General features: G+C 42.1%; 1 protein-coding gene across 2 annotated transcripts in view; it reads right to left on the bottom strand.

The window, feature by feature from the left end:
- The window catches only part of kdm6a (lysine (K)-specific demethylase 6A), a 44,738-nt gene that overhangs the window by 4,834 nt on the left and 22,046 nt on the right, over window positions 1–17,858 (bottom strand). For both annotated transcript variants that reach the window (XM_044366850.1, XM_044366851.1), the window contains 13 exons: window positions 16,777–16,831; window positions 16,330–16,364; window positions 11,566–11,659; window positions 8,582–8,708; window positions 8,053–8,151; window positions 7,538–7,757; window positions 6,999–7,139; window positions 5,662–5,754; window positions 5,490–5,567; window positions 4,616–4,723; window positions 3,249–3,650; window positions 2,172–3,058; window positions 41–170 (listed from right to left, as the gene is read on the bottom strand). In XM_044366850.1, the coding sequence (XP_044222785.1) occupies window positions 41–170; window positions 2,172–3,058; window positions 3,249–3,650; window positions 4,616–4,723; window positions 5,490–5,567; window positions 5,662–5,754; window positions 6,999–7,139; window positions 7,538–7,757; window positions 8,053–8,151; window positions 8,582–8,708; window positions 11,566–11,659; window positions 16,330–16,364; window positions 16,777–16,831 (2,469 nt within the window). The remainder of the gene's footprint in view (window positions 1–40; window positions 171–2,171; window positions 3,059–3,248; window positions 3,651–4,615; window positions 4,724–5,489; window positions 5,568–5,661; window positions 5,755–6,998; window positions 7,140–7,537; window positions 7,758–8,052; window positions 8,152–8,581; window positions 8,709–11,565; window positions 11,660–16,329; window positions 16,365–16,776; window positions 16,832–17,858) is intronic.

A 17,858-nucleotide genomic window follows, 5' to 3' on the forward strand; every position in this document is an offset into this window, starting at 1 on the left:
TCACGAGTACTTCTCCTTCTACGGTGTTGGCTGTACGCACATAAATACTGGGCGTTGGGGGATTGAGTTTGTCCTTTGGCAGTGGAGGGGAGGGCGGGCGGGGGGGTCGTGGCGGGGGACACTTGTCCAGGATGATGCTGCTAGTGGACAGACCGTTCTTCCCCAGGTTTCTGCAGCCGGAGCAAAGGGGAGAGGAGGAGATCAGTCAATTTATGGTCAAGTAATGCAACCATCAATGTGCAACATTATGTAGTATGCAGAACAGGCTACTTGAAAATAAAAAGAACTTTTACAAGCAAAACTATGTTGCTTCTTTTCCAGCTAATATCAAAACACTTGCAATCAAATATGCAGCTGCCTGACTTTTGGACATTTGAGATTTTTTTTACTTTAAGCAGCACATTGAGAGAGAAGCTAGCTTTTCAAATCAAATCTTTTATTTTTTACTGAGCTGTAGTAGTGAAGTAATGTGTATAACAAGCACATATCATGAGTTGATCGAACCTTCTTTTTTCTTTTTTGAAATAAATTAGTACTACTAATGCCTGATGATCTACTGTCAGTCCTTTGTTCATTGTTAACTACTGCACTATGCTAGAAGGGGGGGAGAAGACAATTTCTATATTCATAACCGTCACCCCTTCAACTGGTGATAGTTGATGTCTTTGGCATTACTTACCTGGTAAAATAAAGGTTAAAATACATGTTAGGTCTACAAAACTGCATGATACAGCTGGTTTATAAAGCAGGCCAGTGAGCTGGGATAGAGCAGTTCTGACCCATGAAAGAACAGGAGGCAGGAACTCCAACACGTGCCCTAATGTTACATTCATGCACTGGCATAAAAAACAACGTGCCGTTGTTGCGACTTGGGAGTGCTCACATTGTTCCAAAATGGTTACCCCCACTAAGAGCCATTTAAATAGCCTAAATGGGCTACTTATGTTGTGGTTCATATTTGTAGCAGTTTGTTAACAAGTGAAACCAGATACAAACTGTTTATAGCTCCTATTAAATTAGCCAGACTGATTGCATAAGTGTCAATACTGGATTTTATTTTGATGTAACAGACATTTCTCCAGCGGTTTACTGACACATTTGCAGCTTTTTGCCAAGCGGGAGATATTGTAGCTGTCAGAAAGCGCTAATATCTCCAACTTAAGAGGCTGACGCCAATGTTTTTTCTGACAATTATGGTCTGAACGATATGATGTGAACACGCCATAGGAGAGGGTCCTGTATGAGGACTGGCCAAAAACTACAAGACTCTTGCTCTCTTTGGGGGCAAAAAACCGTGACGAGGACCTCCCAACATAAGGTGTTGATGTTGTAAAGTGACAGGAGCAATATTACACCATCATGACCATCCCTACAAGAATAAAAATTGTAGGTAGGCACACCAGCATACCCAAAGATGTACTCATCAAATCTGTGTCTGACATTAGCGCAGCCCTCATAATGCTACAGTGAAGAATATGTTATTTGGACTCAAACACGCAAAGTGTCAGTTTGTACCCAAACAAGACGATGACGAATACAACCAGCACACAGTGCAGGGTCATAATGTCGTGACATTTTCCAAAAGCAGCTAAAAATCAACACATTACTCACTTTTGCACATGATTTCACATCTGAACGTGTCTGCTGCTGCTTAACTGCCACAGTCACTCAGTGTCATGTGGTATCACCTTTTTCAGTTGACAACGAGCTGGTGAATGCACTAAGCAGTGTTTTGCACACAACTCGCTCAGTAATACTCAACAACACAGCTCCTTATTGGTTAACTGATTCAATTATGTTATTAGCCATATTTCCACCAATACATTACAACCAGAGCCACCAGAGGTTCGCCAACATACAGTTACCATCATGATCAATTCTCATTAGTCGCTAACTACAGGAACTACACTTTCAGATAATTGCTTGCCTAACATTTAACACCTGGAGCGCTTGAGAAGGAAGACATTTCAATCACCGAAAATAAATGACTTTAAAGATGTAAAATGACCAAAAAGTGTTCCACTATAAACCATTCAGAGCATTACTGCTCCACAATGTATTCATTCATACACAGTGTCTCTCTCTCTCAAACTCACACACACAAAAGAAAAAATTGAATACCACATGTTGTCATAGTTTGACTAGATAACTGAGTCCTGTAGGCTTCTTACCTGCATGCTTTGAGAACTTCACTGGAGCTAGGGTAGATGGAAACTGAGGACCAGGGTGCCAGACCAGCAGGGACTGTGTGTTTATGAGCTGCTGCAGAAGGCTCTACCTTCATTGGGCTCTGTGAGTCTTCCAGCCCCTTCCCGTTGACTGTGGGCCCTTGACTGTTGGTGTTGGACGGGCTGTTAAGGCAGGAGAGGCTGTTGGTGGCATGTGGGTCTGCAGAGCGTGGAGAGGGTGTAGCAGTGGCTGAAAGTGGCGAGGATGCCAATGAGTTCTCTGACATTGGTTTGGCGGCACCGTGGAGACCCGGGTGGACGTTGTTGATTTTCTCTGAGGAAGGCCCTCCGTGGTTACTACAGTTATTGTTATCATCATTACTGGTAGTATTGGCTTTTCCCTTTAGCAAGGCTGAGAGCTGAGGATTGTCTGAACTGAGCACGCCGGGGGCAGGAGAGCCAGGCTGAGACAGGCTAGCAGAGCTGTCCGTCACCCGCGGTTGGACGTGATTAGTCAATCCCTGCGCGGGGGTGGTGCTGGGACTTAGGGGTGTCCCTGCGGAATGCCTGACGGCTGCCTCAGGACCTGATGGCAAAGTGGCAGCAGCACCACTGCTGCTGTTGTTGCCCCCTGAAGGCGTGGTGTCTTTGGTGTGGACCCCTGAGGTAGTAGCGGAGTGGGGAGGTGAGGACAAGTGGTTGGGTGTGGTCTGGGGAGAGGTGGGGGATAAAGAGGAGGCTGAGGAGGAGGCAGTGCAGGGCCCAGAAGAATGTCCAACCTGATTCAGAATGCCAGAGGAAGAAAAAGAGGTCTGAGGGGAGGAGGAGGAAGAGAAAGGGGGTTCTCCATTGGGACCTGCCGAATGTGAACCTGGACCTTTTTGAAGCCCCTGGACAGAGAGAAAGACAAGAAAATGCGCTCTGAAAAATACACAATACATTAAATAAACAAAAAACAGAACCACATATAATGTTAACCATAACAAAAAAAAAGGGAATACAAGAAAATGCAGAACAAAGGAGGGAAAAAAAGAAGCAAAGGTCGTAACCATGGCAACGTCAGAGGAGCCACTGGGATACCTGAGTGGTAGTGTTGCGTTGTTGGCTCCTCCATGCCTCGTCTGCATGACTGGGACTACTGGTAGTGCTGCTGGTGCTGGGGTGACTGGCGGCTGTGCAGTTGTGAGGTAGAGAGTTCTGCTGCGGGTAAGGCACGTTTCCGTTGCTCGTGCCGCCACCTCCCAGTCCCAGGGTGTGATTTTTGCCCAGGGAGCCCGTGTCCTGGTGTCCCAGTGGCGCCGACGAGGGACTTGAAGAACAGGATCCGTTGGCTGTGGGCTGGGTGACACACGGGGGTCGGATGGCTGTGTGATTCAGGGGGGAGGTGCGGGAGAGGCCTGCGTGGTGGTGAGAGGACTCAGCCAAAGGACCATTGGGAAGGCTGGGCCGTGGCTGGCCACCCGCTGCTGCCTGCTGCCTCATCTGACACAGATGAGAGAAGCAAACGACATCAAGATCCATTAGGAAAAACTCTCTAACACGTCACATTACTGAACATAATAGTATTATAGGTTGTAACAGCGTTGCGTTGGTTTTGGAATTAATATGAGAATTCAAACCTTGTGGGAGATTTGCCCATTGAACAACAAAATATCTGCAGTGTAGCTAAACTGTTAGCATCTAGCAGCGGTTCTCATCAACAAACAGGAACTCTGACAAACATTGCAATTTCTCAATAACTCACTGTATTGCTAAATCAGAACAAGTGAACTTATCAGACAGACAGGAGCATCACATGACAGATGCAACATTTATGTAGGGATGCACAATAATATCTGCACATCATCGGTATCTGCCAATAAAGGCTTTAAAATGAAATATCTGCATCAGCCCATAATGAACATTTCTGCTGATATGGGGGTCAGTGCTTCGTTTGGATCCACACAGAGAGAGGCTAGCTGGCTGTGCTTCCGTCTGTGGCTAATGCTTTGCTAACCTCCCAGCTAGCCCCGGCTAGCCCCGTCTCTCTGTGTGGATCCGACCGAGCCCTGGTTTGTTATTCAGGTTAAAATGGGAAGAAGCAGCAGGTAGTCAGGCAGCTGAGTGAAGTGGAGCCTGCGGAGGAAGCACCAAGACCGTCAGGGTGAAACGGTCCATAGAGGAGCGGCTATGTTCGGCTGCACAGATAGGAAACATCTCAGCTGAGAGGATGAACCACTCTGTTTGAAAAAACTTCTTCTTCTTTTTGGTTTATAACGGCGGTTTGCAACCAGAGTATTAGGTGCATGACCACCACCTTCTGCTATGGAGCGTGGACCAGAGATTAAATCCTACCCCTTAATCCTGTCTGTCAAATAAACTCAAAGAAAACTCTACTGCTCGACCCACTTGGCAGGTTCATTAAAGTTTTAATGCTGAACTCCTGAACTTGAGTAGCGTGTGTGTACCTGCTGCTGATGTTGCTGCATGAGGGAGAACTGGTTCTCCAACTGCTCCAGCATCTGCACCTGGAGGGGCTTGAGGTTAGCTTGGTTGGTCCGCAAGTGATCCAGGAGCTGCACATTTTAAACATTTTTGTGTTAATTCAGAAGCTCAAAATTAGTTAAAACAATCAGTTAAACAAATCCTACATAGTTTGCACAGAAAAGAAATGGCTTCAAACTAAAGACCTGTGCACAAAAATGTTTTTTGTCCAAAACGCCTGATGTAAAACTGATGTTTGGTCTTTTATGTTTATGCTCATCTACACATAATGTACACATCTACATGATAAATAGTTTATGGACATTTTTGATTTTGCACACCTGTGAAAAGGCTAAAAAGAGTTCAACTTGGTATTTATAAATCAACTTTACCAAGGACACACGTATTTTTTGTTTCCCGCTGATCTGTCCATCATACCCGCTCATCAAGATTGTTCTTGTGTCTTTGATGTCAAGCTTCCAGTATTTTTAGCAACCTGCATCTGCTCACACTTCCTTTTCCTATCAAGGTGGAGTTAAACTTGTGAAGCCCAGTTTACTGCAGGCTCTTTTGTTGATGTCTCATTATCAAAAATCTCCAAAACAACCGAAGCCTAAGCTGACCAATCACAGTTCTCTTCACAGGCCACACATGTCGGCTCTGTTGCTATGCTAGAACCTATACTGGGTAGAAGACAAGCTTCAGGGGTGAGAAAATCATGTATTTTAATTCTGAGAGTGAATTTCTGCACATCTGACTCAGTGTATAAGGTTTCCTTGAATTTTTTTCGATGCCAGATTAAATAAAACGCAAACAAAAATGTTCAATTTAGCATACAAGACATGAGAAGGTTCCTACCTGAAGCTTCTGTGGCGTTAGGTACCAGCTGGGGATCTGCTGTTGATTGGGGCTGTTTGCCCATGAATCTGCAGCACCCTGTACCCGAGACAAAAAGAAAAAGAAAATCTGTATCCCTGCTCGACCTCTCTATTGCTCAGCAGAATAGTGATGTTAATGTTCTTAGCAGTACCTTAGCTGGGCTGGCAGTGCGTTTCCTTTTGGCAGGACTGGCCTGTGGGTCTGTGTGATTGCTGGCGGCCTGGCCTGCCTCCCCTTTACAGGCCTAGAAATCCAGCACAGGAACATAAGTTGTGAGTTCTTTTCTTCCCTTCTTCAACAAAACCACAGTTCAAAATGTGCACTAATCTAATGAAAAACACAATCATAAATCCAAACTCTTCTGCACAATGACATCGGATACACTGACTACATTTACATGCACAACAATTTGAGCGTTTAAATAATGCATGTATGGCAATACTCCAATTAAAATATGGTTTGTGGTAACACCTTAATCTAATTGACAGTTGTTGATTAAGGTCATAATCAGAGTATTCATGCTGTGATTGTGGGATAATGCAACATTAGTTGCATTAGTGGAGGGTTGTTTAGACATGCAGACCACATATTCTGGTCACTCCAGAGTTTTCACTGGTTGTTGACACTTTCCCGCCTTCCCAGCCATGGGTCGCATCATAAATAATGATTACCCATAAAAGTTGATTATATTTAATCACTCACACCTCAAACTTCAATACTGGAGCAAGTAGAAGTCAACTAACATCTGTTTTTCTTCGAATTACTTTTATTAAAAACAGAGCGACTGCTAATGATGGAAGTGATGTTATTCCAAAATAGGATGATGTCAGTGTTCAAGATTGTAATAGACAAAACTGCATGAAAACAGCGCAGATGTGTACAAAAAAACAAAACAAAGATGTGTTGATGGTGGTTCAGGATCAGCCTGTTTACCTAATGTGCATGGCTGAGATTTGTCTAATGAGGGATGTGACAAGTAAAAACCAGCTGCTCCAGTTTGAATCATTTTTTAAAAAGAACAACTGAGATAAAACTGTCAAATACATGACACAGAAACACATGCATTTATACTACTTAATATACTGTATCCATTAAACATGCAGCATATTCAGTCTTGCAGTTTGCCAAGTATGTTGCAATGACATCTCTGCGTTAATAATAAGTTCTTTATAGCGTTCCTTAATCATTTTTACAAATTGTCATGTGACCCAGAGAGGTGCTATGAGGGTCAACTACTCAAATAATTAGATTACTGTAATACAGGCCTTGCTCCAATTCCTTCAGACTCTGTCCCATTTTATCTTTTGTCGCCAAAGCCCATATTGACTGTAAAGAGTGTAAACTAGAATTTTAAATACATTAATACTGTCTGTTTAGGATAAAACATCTGAAAGTATCAGAGCAAGGCTTCAGTTTAATACTCCTCAGAAATATATTGTTCAAGTAGTTTCCAAAAGGCTGGAGTCTCTTGTATAAGCTGGGTCTCACCTGCTGTGCCTGTGCAGTGTTCAAGGCCCCCTGCCTGGACGTGAGCTCAGCAGGAATGGGTAGGCTCCACGCCTCCTCAATACTAGGAAGCATTTTACTCTTATTCTGCAGACTACCTGGCTGTAGGTTACACAACTGAGCCTAGGAGAAATTGTGTAAGACACATACTTTAGTGCTTAACTTGAGTCCAACAAGAAAGGCACTACACAGACTACTTGTCACCCAAAAGGTGGCGTTTCAGGTAAGTGTATACAGAATATAACAAATGTTCAATGCCATGAATGTATGCTTTACAATTACAAGTGAGAAAAAAATGTGTTTAAACACACCAATATGAATTATTATTCATATCTCAGTGGTCAGAAATCAAAATGACAAAAAGCACAATCTGCATTTTTTTAAAAAGCTGATTGCTTTGGAAATGCTTGGCAATAAACACATCACTTCAATACACACACACACGCACGCACCAAAATACTCCACAACATCTAACAAACGGGGTTGCTTGATGGTATTATTCATCTAAATGCCAGCCCTACCTGCAGCAGTTTGATGCGTTGTGTGAGTGCAGCAGTGTTGAGGCAGGTCTTGCTGCGTGTAGCATTGATGTAGCATTTGATAGCGTCATGCGGCTGGCCGCAGGATTCGTAGAGTGTGCCCAGGTCCATCCAGGCGGCGGAGTGGTTGTGGTCCAGTTGAACAGCACAGATGTAGGCCTGCAGTGCGTCCATAGGCTGGTTCTGCTGCTGGTAGAGCACCCTGGAGGCAAAGGCAAGGAGGGCAGGTGATTGTCTTGCCAATGTCCAGGATTTAGGTCCTTCTCTTTCTGAGCCATACCAACTCTCAATGTGTCTTACATCCATCTAAACACCCTTTCTCACTCTCATTTTGCTTTGTTATCCACCTCTCACACTACAGTTGCTGTATCTCCATGAGGCATTTTGAGAGCCTCAGCACAAGCCACCCTTGAACAGATGGATCAACCATTTCCCCAAGCAAGACATGTTACATATGCCTCTCAGTATAACGAGACAGCGCCCGATTCTGTTCTTACCCTATGGAGCACCAGGTGTCAGCACTGGCCTCCGACTTATCAATGGACTGACGATAGGAGATGAAGGCATCCTGCACCTTCCCAATACTGGAGTAGCACCTGGAGGAGAAGAGACGGACAAAGAATCAATTCATCTATCATCTTTATCTACATGTACCATTTTTTTCATAATTTGCATGTTTTGTTCATTAGCATGTTTCCATTAGTTGCAGTGCGTTGAGCTCTCTTGCCCACCAGAAATATATTTTGTTAAATAAAAAAATACGATGTAAACCAGCAAATTTGGGCGCATGCCAATCTGATCCAACACCTGCTATTTGCCTCCATTTGCCTCCAATTTGGTGTGAAGCCCATGCCTACATGCGCATTAATCACTACATTCAACCATCATAAAGCTCAAGTACTCGAGATTATTATCAAAGAACCCTGGCAGATGGCTTTTGGGTAAAACAAACAGCCTAATCAGTACTAAAAGGTTAGAGGCCAGCCCTGAAAAATTATCAAACATTCACGCCCTTGTTTGTCTTACCTGCCGAGAAAGTACCAGGACTGGCCAGAGTTCGGGTCCGCTTCTAGAGACTTCTGCAGACACTGGATGGCATAGCTGTCCTTGGTGCCTTTATCCCCCAGCTGCTCCACCGTGTGATGCATCCAGCCTGGAAGGGCAGAGCAAAAGTTCAGGGCTGAGTATGCAAGATCCAGCTCAAACAACACTGACAAAACTATCTGGCTTTGCCCTTATATTTAAAGGCTAAATTACAACCAGTACTCAGTAGTTTCTTTTATGTGTACTTGTAGATTTAGAGCGATGTAGAACAGGTAAAGTCACCTAGCTGAACCCACAGACACAATATGCCATCAAAAAGGTGAATCCACTGTCTCATGTGCAAATAGAAGAGTCTCAAACAAAACAAATGGCCTGTCCTTGCAAAGCTCTTCAATGAAAGAGGAAGGGAGGAAAGAAGCAGACAAAGAGGGGGAGGGGGTCTTCCTCTCACACAAAACACAAACACACACACACACACACACACACACACACACACACACACATATACTTACTTCAAAAGGTCTCACATGAGCCAGCCTTTACAAACAACTCCTCCCAACGCACACACACCCAAAGCACACAAGGTAGAGATGGGCATTTTACAGCAAATAAACAATCTCTCAGGAAGACAGTCGCAGTGCAATCACAGACCTCCCCGGTTCATCTCCTACACACCTGTGGCAAGTTCCACAGGTCACCATGACAACCTCAGCGGGCTAGACTGGGAATGGTTTTTACAACTGGGTGAACGGGTGGGGGTTGGCTGTCTACGCTGCGGCTGGAGAAAAATGGAAATCTCTTTGCGTTTGCACAGGAAAATGTCTGGAGGAGTGTAAATCTAGAATTCTGACTGAAGCTATGCTTTAATGGCTATAAACCTGTAGATACAGTTAAAGCTTTATTTATAAACCACCATGAACACAAATCAACCACCAAATGCAGGTAAATTTGAAATTTGGAGCTTGACATAACCTGCTTTATTCACACTATTTGAAATATGGTAACAAATCAAATTTTCTGTTAATACAAAGCAACTGAATCACCTTGCATGATTTGACACAGTAAAACTGAAGTTCTATGCGGTTCTATTTGGTATGCCATGTAAATATTGACTGCTACGCTCTCTGAGCTCAAGAGCACTTGACTGCTGCTGATACTTGACTTCTACATATTGGACTTGTTTAGTACTTCTGCAACAGACAACATATAATCATTCTGTCATTAAGGCTATGAAGGAAAATCAAAGCTGCTAAAAGTATTCCATATAAAGCCAGCAGCATACTTCAAGAAATATCCAAAACATCAACATATCTGTCTACAGTAAGTGAAGAGATAAGATGAAGAGACTGAAACCATCATTACTGCCTCCCACAGTCTTGAAGTATGCCCTGAGACCCAAATGTATGTATCCAACTCCTAATGTGTAGCTCTAAAATTAGCTTTCACTGTCATTTTTTGACGACAAATAAAAAGCATACTATATTGGCCTATTTTCCTTTAGTAGTTACATTTGAAAAAGTGGGGTCATCCTCTATCTTAAGACTAGACAATTCATAACATCAGATATTCTTTTTGAATGGAGAGAGTGTTGCAGTGTTGCATTACTGGCTGTTTGTAGGCTAGTGAGTGTCTTCAAGTACATTTATAGCGTGTCTTTTAGAGTTAGTCAGCCCTAAAAATGTTTTTGTTTGCCCAGTTTTACCAACAGGAATTTATAAGGGCTCTGAAATCAATAACAAGTGAAAATGAGTCCAAAGCATCTCCTGATGTCTTTACTGCAAAAAAAACATGGACCAAATCATCTGTCAAGCAACCAAGAATTACAGCCGTCACATGTGGAAGACCTTATAAAAAAGACATTAAGACAGTCTGAAAAATGCTAACTGCCAGAGAGAATCACTTTGACCGCTTCCGAAAGCCTGACGGGAATATGTACGAGTTAGTGACTGATAAACACGCGACATAAATGTGGGATTTGCATTCTGCTTTACTGGTTAATCTCCGTCGTCATGACTACATGTCGTAGCACATTTGCATTAACTTGAACATTTATCAGATATTTCTTAGCACTTCATGTGGTGTCACCTGTCACTGTGTATCACTGTGATTAGCATCTTCTCGGGTCGCCAGCCGTCTCTGGAAATAGCTTTTTACAAGATCAACAAAACACAATGATATACCAGATGAGTTCAGCTTACAGCCTTGTAGCGCGCTGGAGACTTAGTGAACCGAGATGCAACAAACCTGAGCTAAACCGTTTTGTTTGACTCCGGCCGACAAATGTTATTGTTTCAGTTTTATTTCTTACTGTTGCGTCTAATTCAAATATTCCATCTGCCTCTGATCCACATTATCAGCACAATCAGACCTATTGTCACGGAATGATCGACAAATGATTTCAGATTTGCGACATAGATAATATTTCATGCGGTTAACATACTTTTTCTTCAAGCAACATCACAGTAAAACATTACGACACAACTCTAAGTTTGTGTAATTGTCATAAAAAAATCTAAAATTCTCCCCAATCATTCAGGAGTGTGTACAGAGTTAAATTTATGTTTATACATAGTGAGATTTCATTGCAACATGATATTTATAGGCAAAATAGTTTTCCAAACTCCTCTTCTTAAAGAGCTAATGCAACATAATTTTGCATGTGTGTTGCCCATGCGTTTCTACACTCTCTGTGGGGGGAAGGGAACGAGAGAAAACAAAGCGCTGTTGCAACAGACACGCTGACACCATCACTTTGAAAAACAGGTACAAAGTAGCGGAAAACTAGCGTGGGAACAAATACAACTCAACCAAAAGACAACATGTAGTATAATGCACACAAAGCACAATCCCAATACCATACAAAGTAGTTAAAGATAAAGAATACCAAAAAACAAATTACACCAAGTGTAATCTGTTACATGGGGAGACAAGAGTATGAGATTATTCCATGACTGAGCGACACTCACCAAGTTGTTGCAGTGTGGTTGCCTTCACCTGTGCAGGAAGATTTTCTGTCTGCAAAAGACTTTCATACGCTTCTTTCGCCGCTCTGTACTTCTTCTGCAGGCAGAATGAGAGGAGGAAAACGAAGAGAGAGAGAGAGGGAGAGGGAGAGAGACGGAGAGGTTGTTTAAGCCAGACAGGAGGGTCAGTGTGTTTTATGGTTCTATCTGGACAGACACAAAGAGTCTAAAGACCTCCGCACACTTGTAATGACCAGCCAGTCAAACACACACACACACACACACACACACACACACACACACACACACACACACACACACACACACACACACACACACACACACACACACACACACACACACACACACACACACACACACACACACACACACACACACACACGGGGGAGGGTCAGAGTGGAAGACGACAGGCCAGACTCAACACGTCTGGAAGCTTTAAGTGTGTGCGTGTCTGCGCTTAGGTGTATATGTGTGTCCGTTGTAGTCCATGCTTTGTATTTTGGGGAAACCTGAGATGTCCGCCTTGAGCTGCGCCCACTGTTTGTTTTAACTTGGCGACCTTATTGACCTTGGGCCTGAAACGATACGTAGAGGTGTGTGCGTGCAAGCTGAATGTTCTCTTATCAGCTCAAACACAGTCGTCTTAGAAGCAACCACCCCCAATCTCTACAGACCCTAAAGCTCCAAATGTCCAGGAGTGTGTGTGTGTGTGTGAGCGTATATGCATGCACACACACACACACACACACACACTGTCTGGTCCTGGACTCTTCCTGTCTGTGCACCATAAAGACACCTCAGGGTAAACACTGACACTTGGGGCATATAAATGAGGGAGCCTCTTAGTGGTTCCTTCCTGCTTGGACTAATGATTGTCATCCAGCCAGGCCTGGTCCAGACAACAAACATATAACATAACATATAAAATCTCAATAGTTATTTGACTCCCACGATCAACTCAAAGCACTCAACTGAAGACTCATTAAAACAAAAACCAAAGTAAAGAGGTAAAATCCTAATAGCTAAAACAAAAAACAACTTTACTATTCCAGAAAAAACATACCCCACAATTATATACAGTTCACAACTTGCAAATGCCAAAATGGTTTATACTGGTTTATCAATTATCAAACCATGGCTGTGAATTAAATGCTATTTAGCAGCACAGTGGAAGCACACACTGTAACGCAATGCAATTCAATGACAGCCTAAAGACAGGACCAGCACCATGTACTTAAATGTCTAAGTAAAACAGATGAAACCTAAGAAGACATTTTGGATTGCAGTTAATTGAATGCTGCATGAGTGACAGGTGGTAATGTAGCGTGAATTTCAAGTTTCATAGTGTCCTGCGTGCCCCTTCCTCAAGAGTGTGCAGCCAGACAGCGTGAGTGAGTTGTCTAATGCTTTTCTCCCAGCTATTTTCACAGTTGTGGTTGTCAGTTTCTCCAAGTGTCACCTTTAAAGAAATTCAAGTAGATTTAGCTAAGTGTCGAGTTAATCTAATTTCCAACTGTGAGAAAGAAGCACTGGCTCTGTGTTGAACGGCTGGAATAAATCTTATCCTGTTAATAATAAAGTTGGTAATGTAATGGAGAAAGTCAAGATGTCACTGTGAGTGATGGACCTACAGCTTACTACACTATTGTTGCTATGGTTACAATACTATAGTGTAGTAACCATAGCATACTGTTACTATGTTATAGTAACAAGTAATTTGTTAACAATATGTATCTATCCTACACAACAATATTTTCAAGTGACACTTAACTTGCAACTATTTTTATTTGTCATTGTGATCATTTTAATTTGCAAAGTGTAGTTATAATCATCTTTGGATACTATCTGGAGATCAACAGCAAATAAACAAATGTGCACATTTGGAAAAATCAGTCAGTATTCTCTGAAGTGTGTTCTTTCTTTGGTAGAGGCATTTCTTCATATATATATCTTCATATGACATAGGTGTGCTTCTCCATGCATCTCTCATAGGCTTCAATAGAAGTGGCACCAAGCAGATCTTAGAACGCTGGTATTGTGAAATAATGAGCCTTCCTTCTTTTCCGTCTCCTTGAGTCTAACAAGGTAGTGACTTTCATATCAAGAGGCACTTTTGAACCGCAAGAACTTTCTCACAGTTCTAAGAACTGTTTGAGGAACCACGCCCTTTTTATTGTGAGCGCAGTGCAGGAACTGGAAATGATTGCAGTTCTCAGAACGCTGTTTTGAGGGACTTTTTAAGCTCCTACTTCAGGTACTCTCCCAGCACAACAGGAACCTTGTGTGAGCTAAGTGTACAGTGATTGGTTTAGATGTAAGTATACACTGATTGGTTGAACTCATGAGCCAATGCAGCACCGGCAACCACTATTTTTAAAAACCTGTGTAAAACAACCGCCTTGTCTAAATTCATATGTCCCCTTTACAACACTGTTATTATCATGAAACCCATGACACACAACAAACACACAGCTCTAATCACAGCGTTCTCTATCTTGTTGTTGTTGTTGTTGTTGTTACTACCAACCACTGGCCAGCTTATGTCACTTCAAGGTTCCTGTTGTTGGTGTGAATACAAAAAGAAAAAAAGCCCTCGAAGATATGAAGTTCTAGGCAGAGCTCCCCAGTGGTTAGTTCCTCTCAGGGAGTCCCTAGAACTGTTTGGTCAGAAAAACGCGTGTTGCGGCCAAAACTGAAAATACTTGTCAATGACAAGCAACTGAACCCTGTTAACAAAGCCTTTCGTCTATGACAGCAAAGATCAATAATTGCTCACAGAAAGCAATTACCCTAATAAAATCAAACAATGTTTAATGTGCAGACTCTGTTGGGGTGGCCCACTCAAAACATTTGCTCCCACTCACTAAACACATTTAGGGCCCGAGCATGAAAGTGCCAGGGACCAGTGGGCCCTGGCACGAAGTGTGAGGAAGCTATTGTTTTTGTGCAGATTATTATTATTATTATTATTGTTATTATCATCCGAGCACCAAGTGGTGTGAAGGCCTTATTGTATTTGAGGAAATTTCTTCTTCCTCTTTGCATTACAGTGGAATATTAGAGGGGAAATTATGTTCTATGGGTATTGAGAGTGTCAAAATGGCTCAATAGCACCCCCTATAAAATACCAAAGTTAAAACCCCCACCTTTAAATTTGATTTGATGGAATTTGGGAGGCAGATTTAACATCTCCGGACTCTTGGAGCCATACCGTAAGTTCAACAGGAAGTAATCTATTTTAAATTTAATGTGCAATTTCAATACAGTTTTTGCCATTTGCAGGCGTTGTTCTTTAACAAACTCCTCCTAGACAATTAACCAGAGCAACAACAAATTTGGTGCTGCCTACTGTTCTCTAGCGCCACATAGCGGACACAGGAAGTGATATATAACACCTTTGTGCAAAATCTGATAAGAGTCCAGGCCTGAAGACATCTACATGCCCGACTGCGGCACGCTCTGATGTGCACAAAAGTGTGAGGGCTGATAACGCAGATTAGTTGTCTGCAACTGTCATGATGAAATAAAAATAGCAGTTCCCATACTTACTAATTAAACTTACTAACATACTAACCACCAGTAACAGCTTGGTGATATAGCGTCATGTAACATCTATATACGTCCATCTATACATCTACACACAAGCTTTTCATTTGATGGACACCAAATTAAAAGGGCTAACGGCCAAACCACATAGAGAGACATCCGTCACTCGCACATCTCATGGAACGGATACGCTTCCATTTTATTAAATGTATTAATCCACACTGAGTTTGAGAGACCCAACCCAGGACCCCCTGTGTTTTTTTACTCTCCAAGTCTCCGAGTCACATTTAGTGAAGTGTAATCTGCACAGGTAGCCGTTTTAAAATCACAGAAATCCCCCGCTGTATATCTAGGTTTTGAATTTAGTAACAGTGTCTATATTGTTTGATCAAGGCTCCCAGTATGCCTGTGAACTTGCCAGTTTCACTACAGGCAGATTCCCCTCACTGGCTATGGTGGGCAGGGAAATAAAATCAATGAATCAATAAATACAAACACTGTTGATTTCTTCCCATGGAGCTGACATGAAAATTATTTTGGCTCTGTAAATTTCTGCTGTCAGTCAGCCAGGTGAAGGCAGTTTGGTCACCCGCTGTCCTCAGAAACTGCTGCTGACAGACGGCTGGTTCTGTGGGCAAATGCAGGCTGGCTGCGTTTTGTCTGTTCAGAACAGACAGAACGCACTTCTGTGCATCTTACGTCTCGCTTTCTATGTGGATTGCCAGTAAGAATATGATCATTCATTCCTTTGTGTAATTAAATGTCAAAACAAAGAAAGTTAAAAGATCAGTGTGCAACAACAGCTCCCAAGTCCTCTTACTCAAGCAAAGAGGAACATTTGAGGGTTAAAGGTGGAAATTATAGGCCTAGAATGGTGGTAACATATATATATATATATATATATATATATATATATATATATATATATATATATATATATAGATATATAGATATATATATATATATATATATATATATATATATATATATATATAGATATATATATATATCTCAAACTTGCCATACTCAGAGAAAAAAAGAGAGAAAAGGGGAACACTGCGGCATTTTTTTTTTTTTTTTTTTTTTAAATATTACAACTTGTTATAATTTCCAAATCTGTCTGTATGACTGTTCAAAAACGTGAGATACAATGTTAAACTACTCTTAATATTCAAACAGAAACTAGAATGGACAGCTTACCTGGATCTCATATAAATGAGCAATGTGGAACTGAACTGTGGGGAAAAAAGAAAAAGAAAAAGGGTTAACATGTTAAAAAATGAAACATATTACATATTTAGCCCATGGACCTCTGTGGGTACAGATTGCAAACAGTATGGAGCACAGATGGGAGGGGGAGTAGGACAGTTTCCCCAGAGTGTGCCTGTAATCTGAAATCACAGTGTGTATGTGCAATGTGCTTGCAAACACTTCCAGCTCTCTCTCCTTGTGCTGTCTCCTAGGCAACCCCAGTCTTGGGCAGAGTCAACAGGGAAACGGCAGCAGAGAGGAAAATTTGCTTTGTAGAAATATTCCTGTGCCCTTTCAATATGTAATATCTACAAGTGACGAGCTGGTGCATCTAATCTATTATTACATTACACTAGGTACCATGTGGCCTCTGGTAATAATAGCATTATTACTTACTTTCAGCTTTGGACAAAGTGCAGAGATTGGAGTCGATCAAAGCCAGCTGAAAATGCTGCAGAAAAGAAGGAGAAAAAAAAAGATATTTTATTATGACGGAAATGCATAAACCTGTACAAAATCAAGAGTCTGCATTTTCATGTTGCACATACAAATAGTGATTGCAGGATATAAAAAGAAACATTCCAACTAGTAACGATAGATCTCTGAACATAAAGCACCGGATGGTTAGGAAACCAGAGAGATTTTTTTTTTTAATCCTCCTCCATCCTGTCTGCTTTACTAGAAGACTCTACAGATCTACAGCAAACTATGAATGAACCCTGTTGACTGTAACATGAGAGGAAACTGATAACTCCAGGGACTGAATCATCAATATTCTTGTCTCTGGATAATTCATCACGCTTCAACCTTCCCTCCATCCTCCTGTCCAACCAGAAGACCTCAAAATGAGACACTGACATCCAGTAATTATAATAGTAACCTATCCCATCATGTAAGGCAGATGTCTACAGAGACTTAGCTTGGCTGCCAAGGCGTGGCACGTTACTAGCCAATATCGACATCAAGGGTCATTGAACAGATTAGCACGCGAGTACGTCACACAGCTACAGAGACAGCTATCTGGGTTCCTCTTGACTCCTCAGGGCTACCATACAACTGTCACTTCCCTTATATGTTGACATATTGGTACACCATGATTTTGAGCTTATGCTTTATTAAAGTATTGTGTAGTGTAGTGCTTTAGGGCATCAGCCACCAGCCGATGAGAGTCACCTGAGCTGCTAGAGTGAAAAATATTAAATTACAGCTAGATGTCTGATCCTGTAATCCTGTAAAAGGGAACACTCAGGCACCCATAGGTAGCTTCAAGGTTGCACCGTGACCTAATGCAGTCACACACAGCGTTCGTGCGTTTAAAAAGGCGCCACCAATGTCTCTTATCTGGGTCAGTATGGACTCACAGCTCTTGAGACCTTCCTGAAACCAGGAACTGCCTACAAGAATCCAACACACAGACTGAGCTGCTGGTGTTGCCGTACTCCACTGGTCAACTGCAATGGATTTCTTAGAAGGAAAAA

Source organism: Thunnus albacares, chromosome 11 (genome assembly GCF_914725855.1).
Source record: "Thunnus albacares chromosome 11, fThuAlb1.1, whole genome shotgun sequence".
In the NCBI taxonomy this organism is placed as follows: domain Eukaryota; kingdom Metazoa; phylum Chordata; class Actinopteri; order Scombriformes; family Scombridae; genus Thunnus; species Thunnus albacares.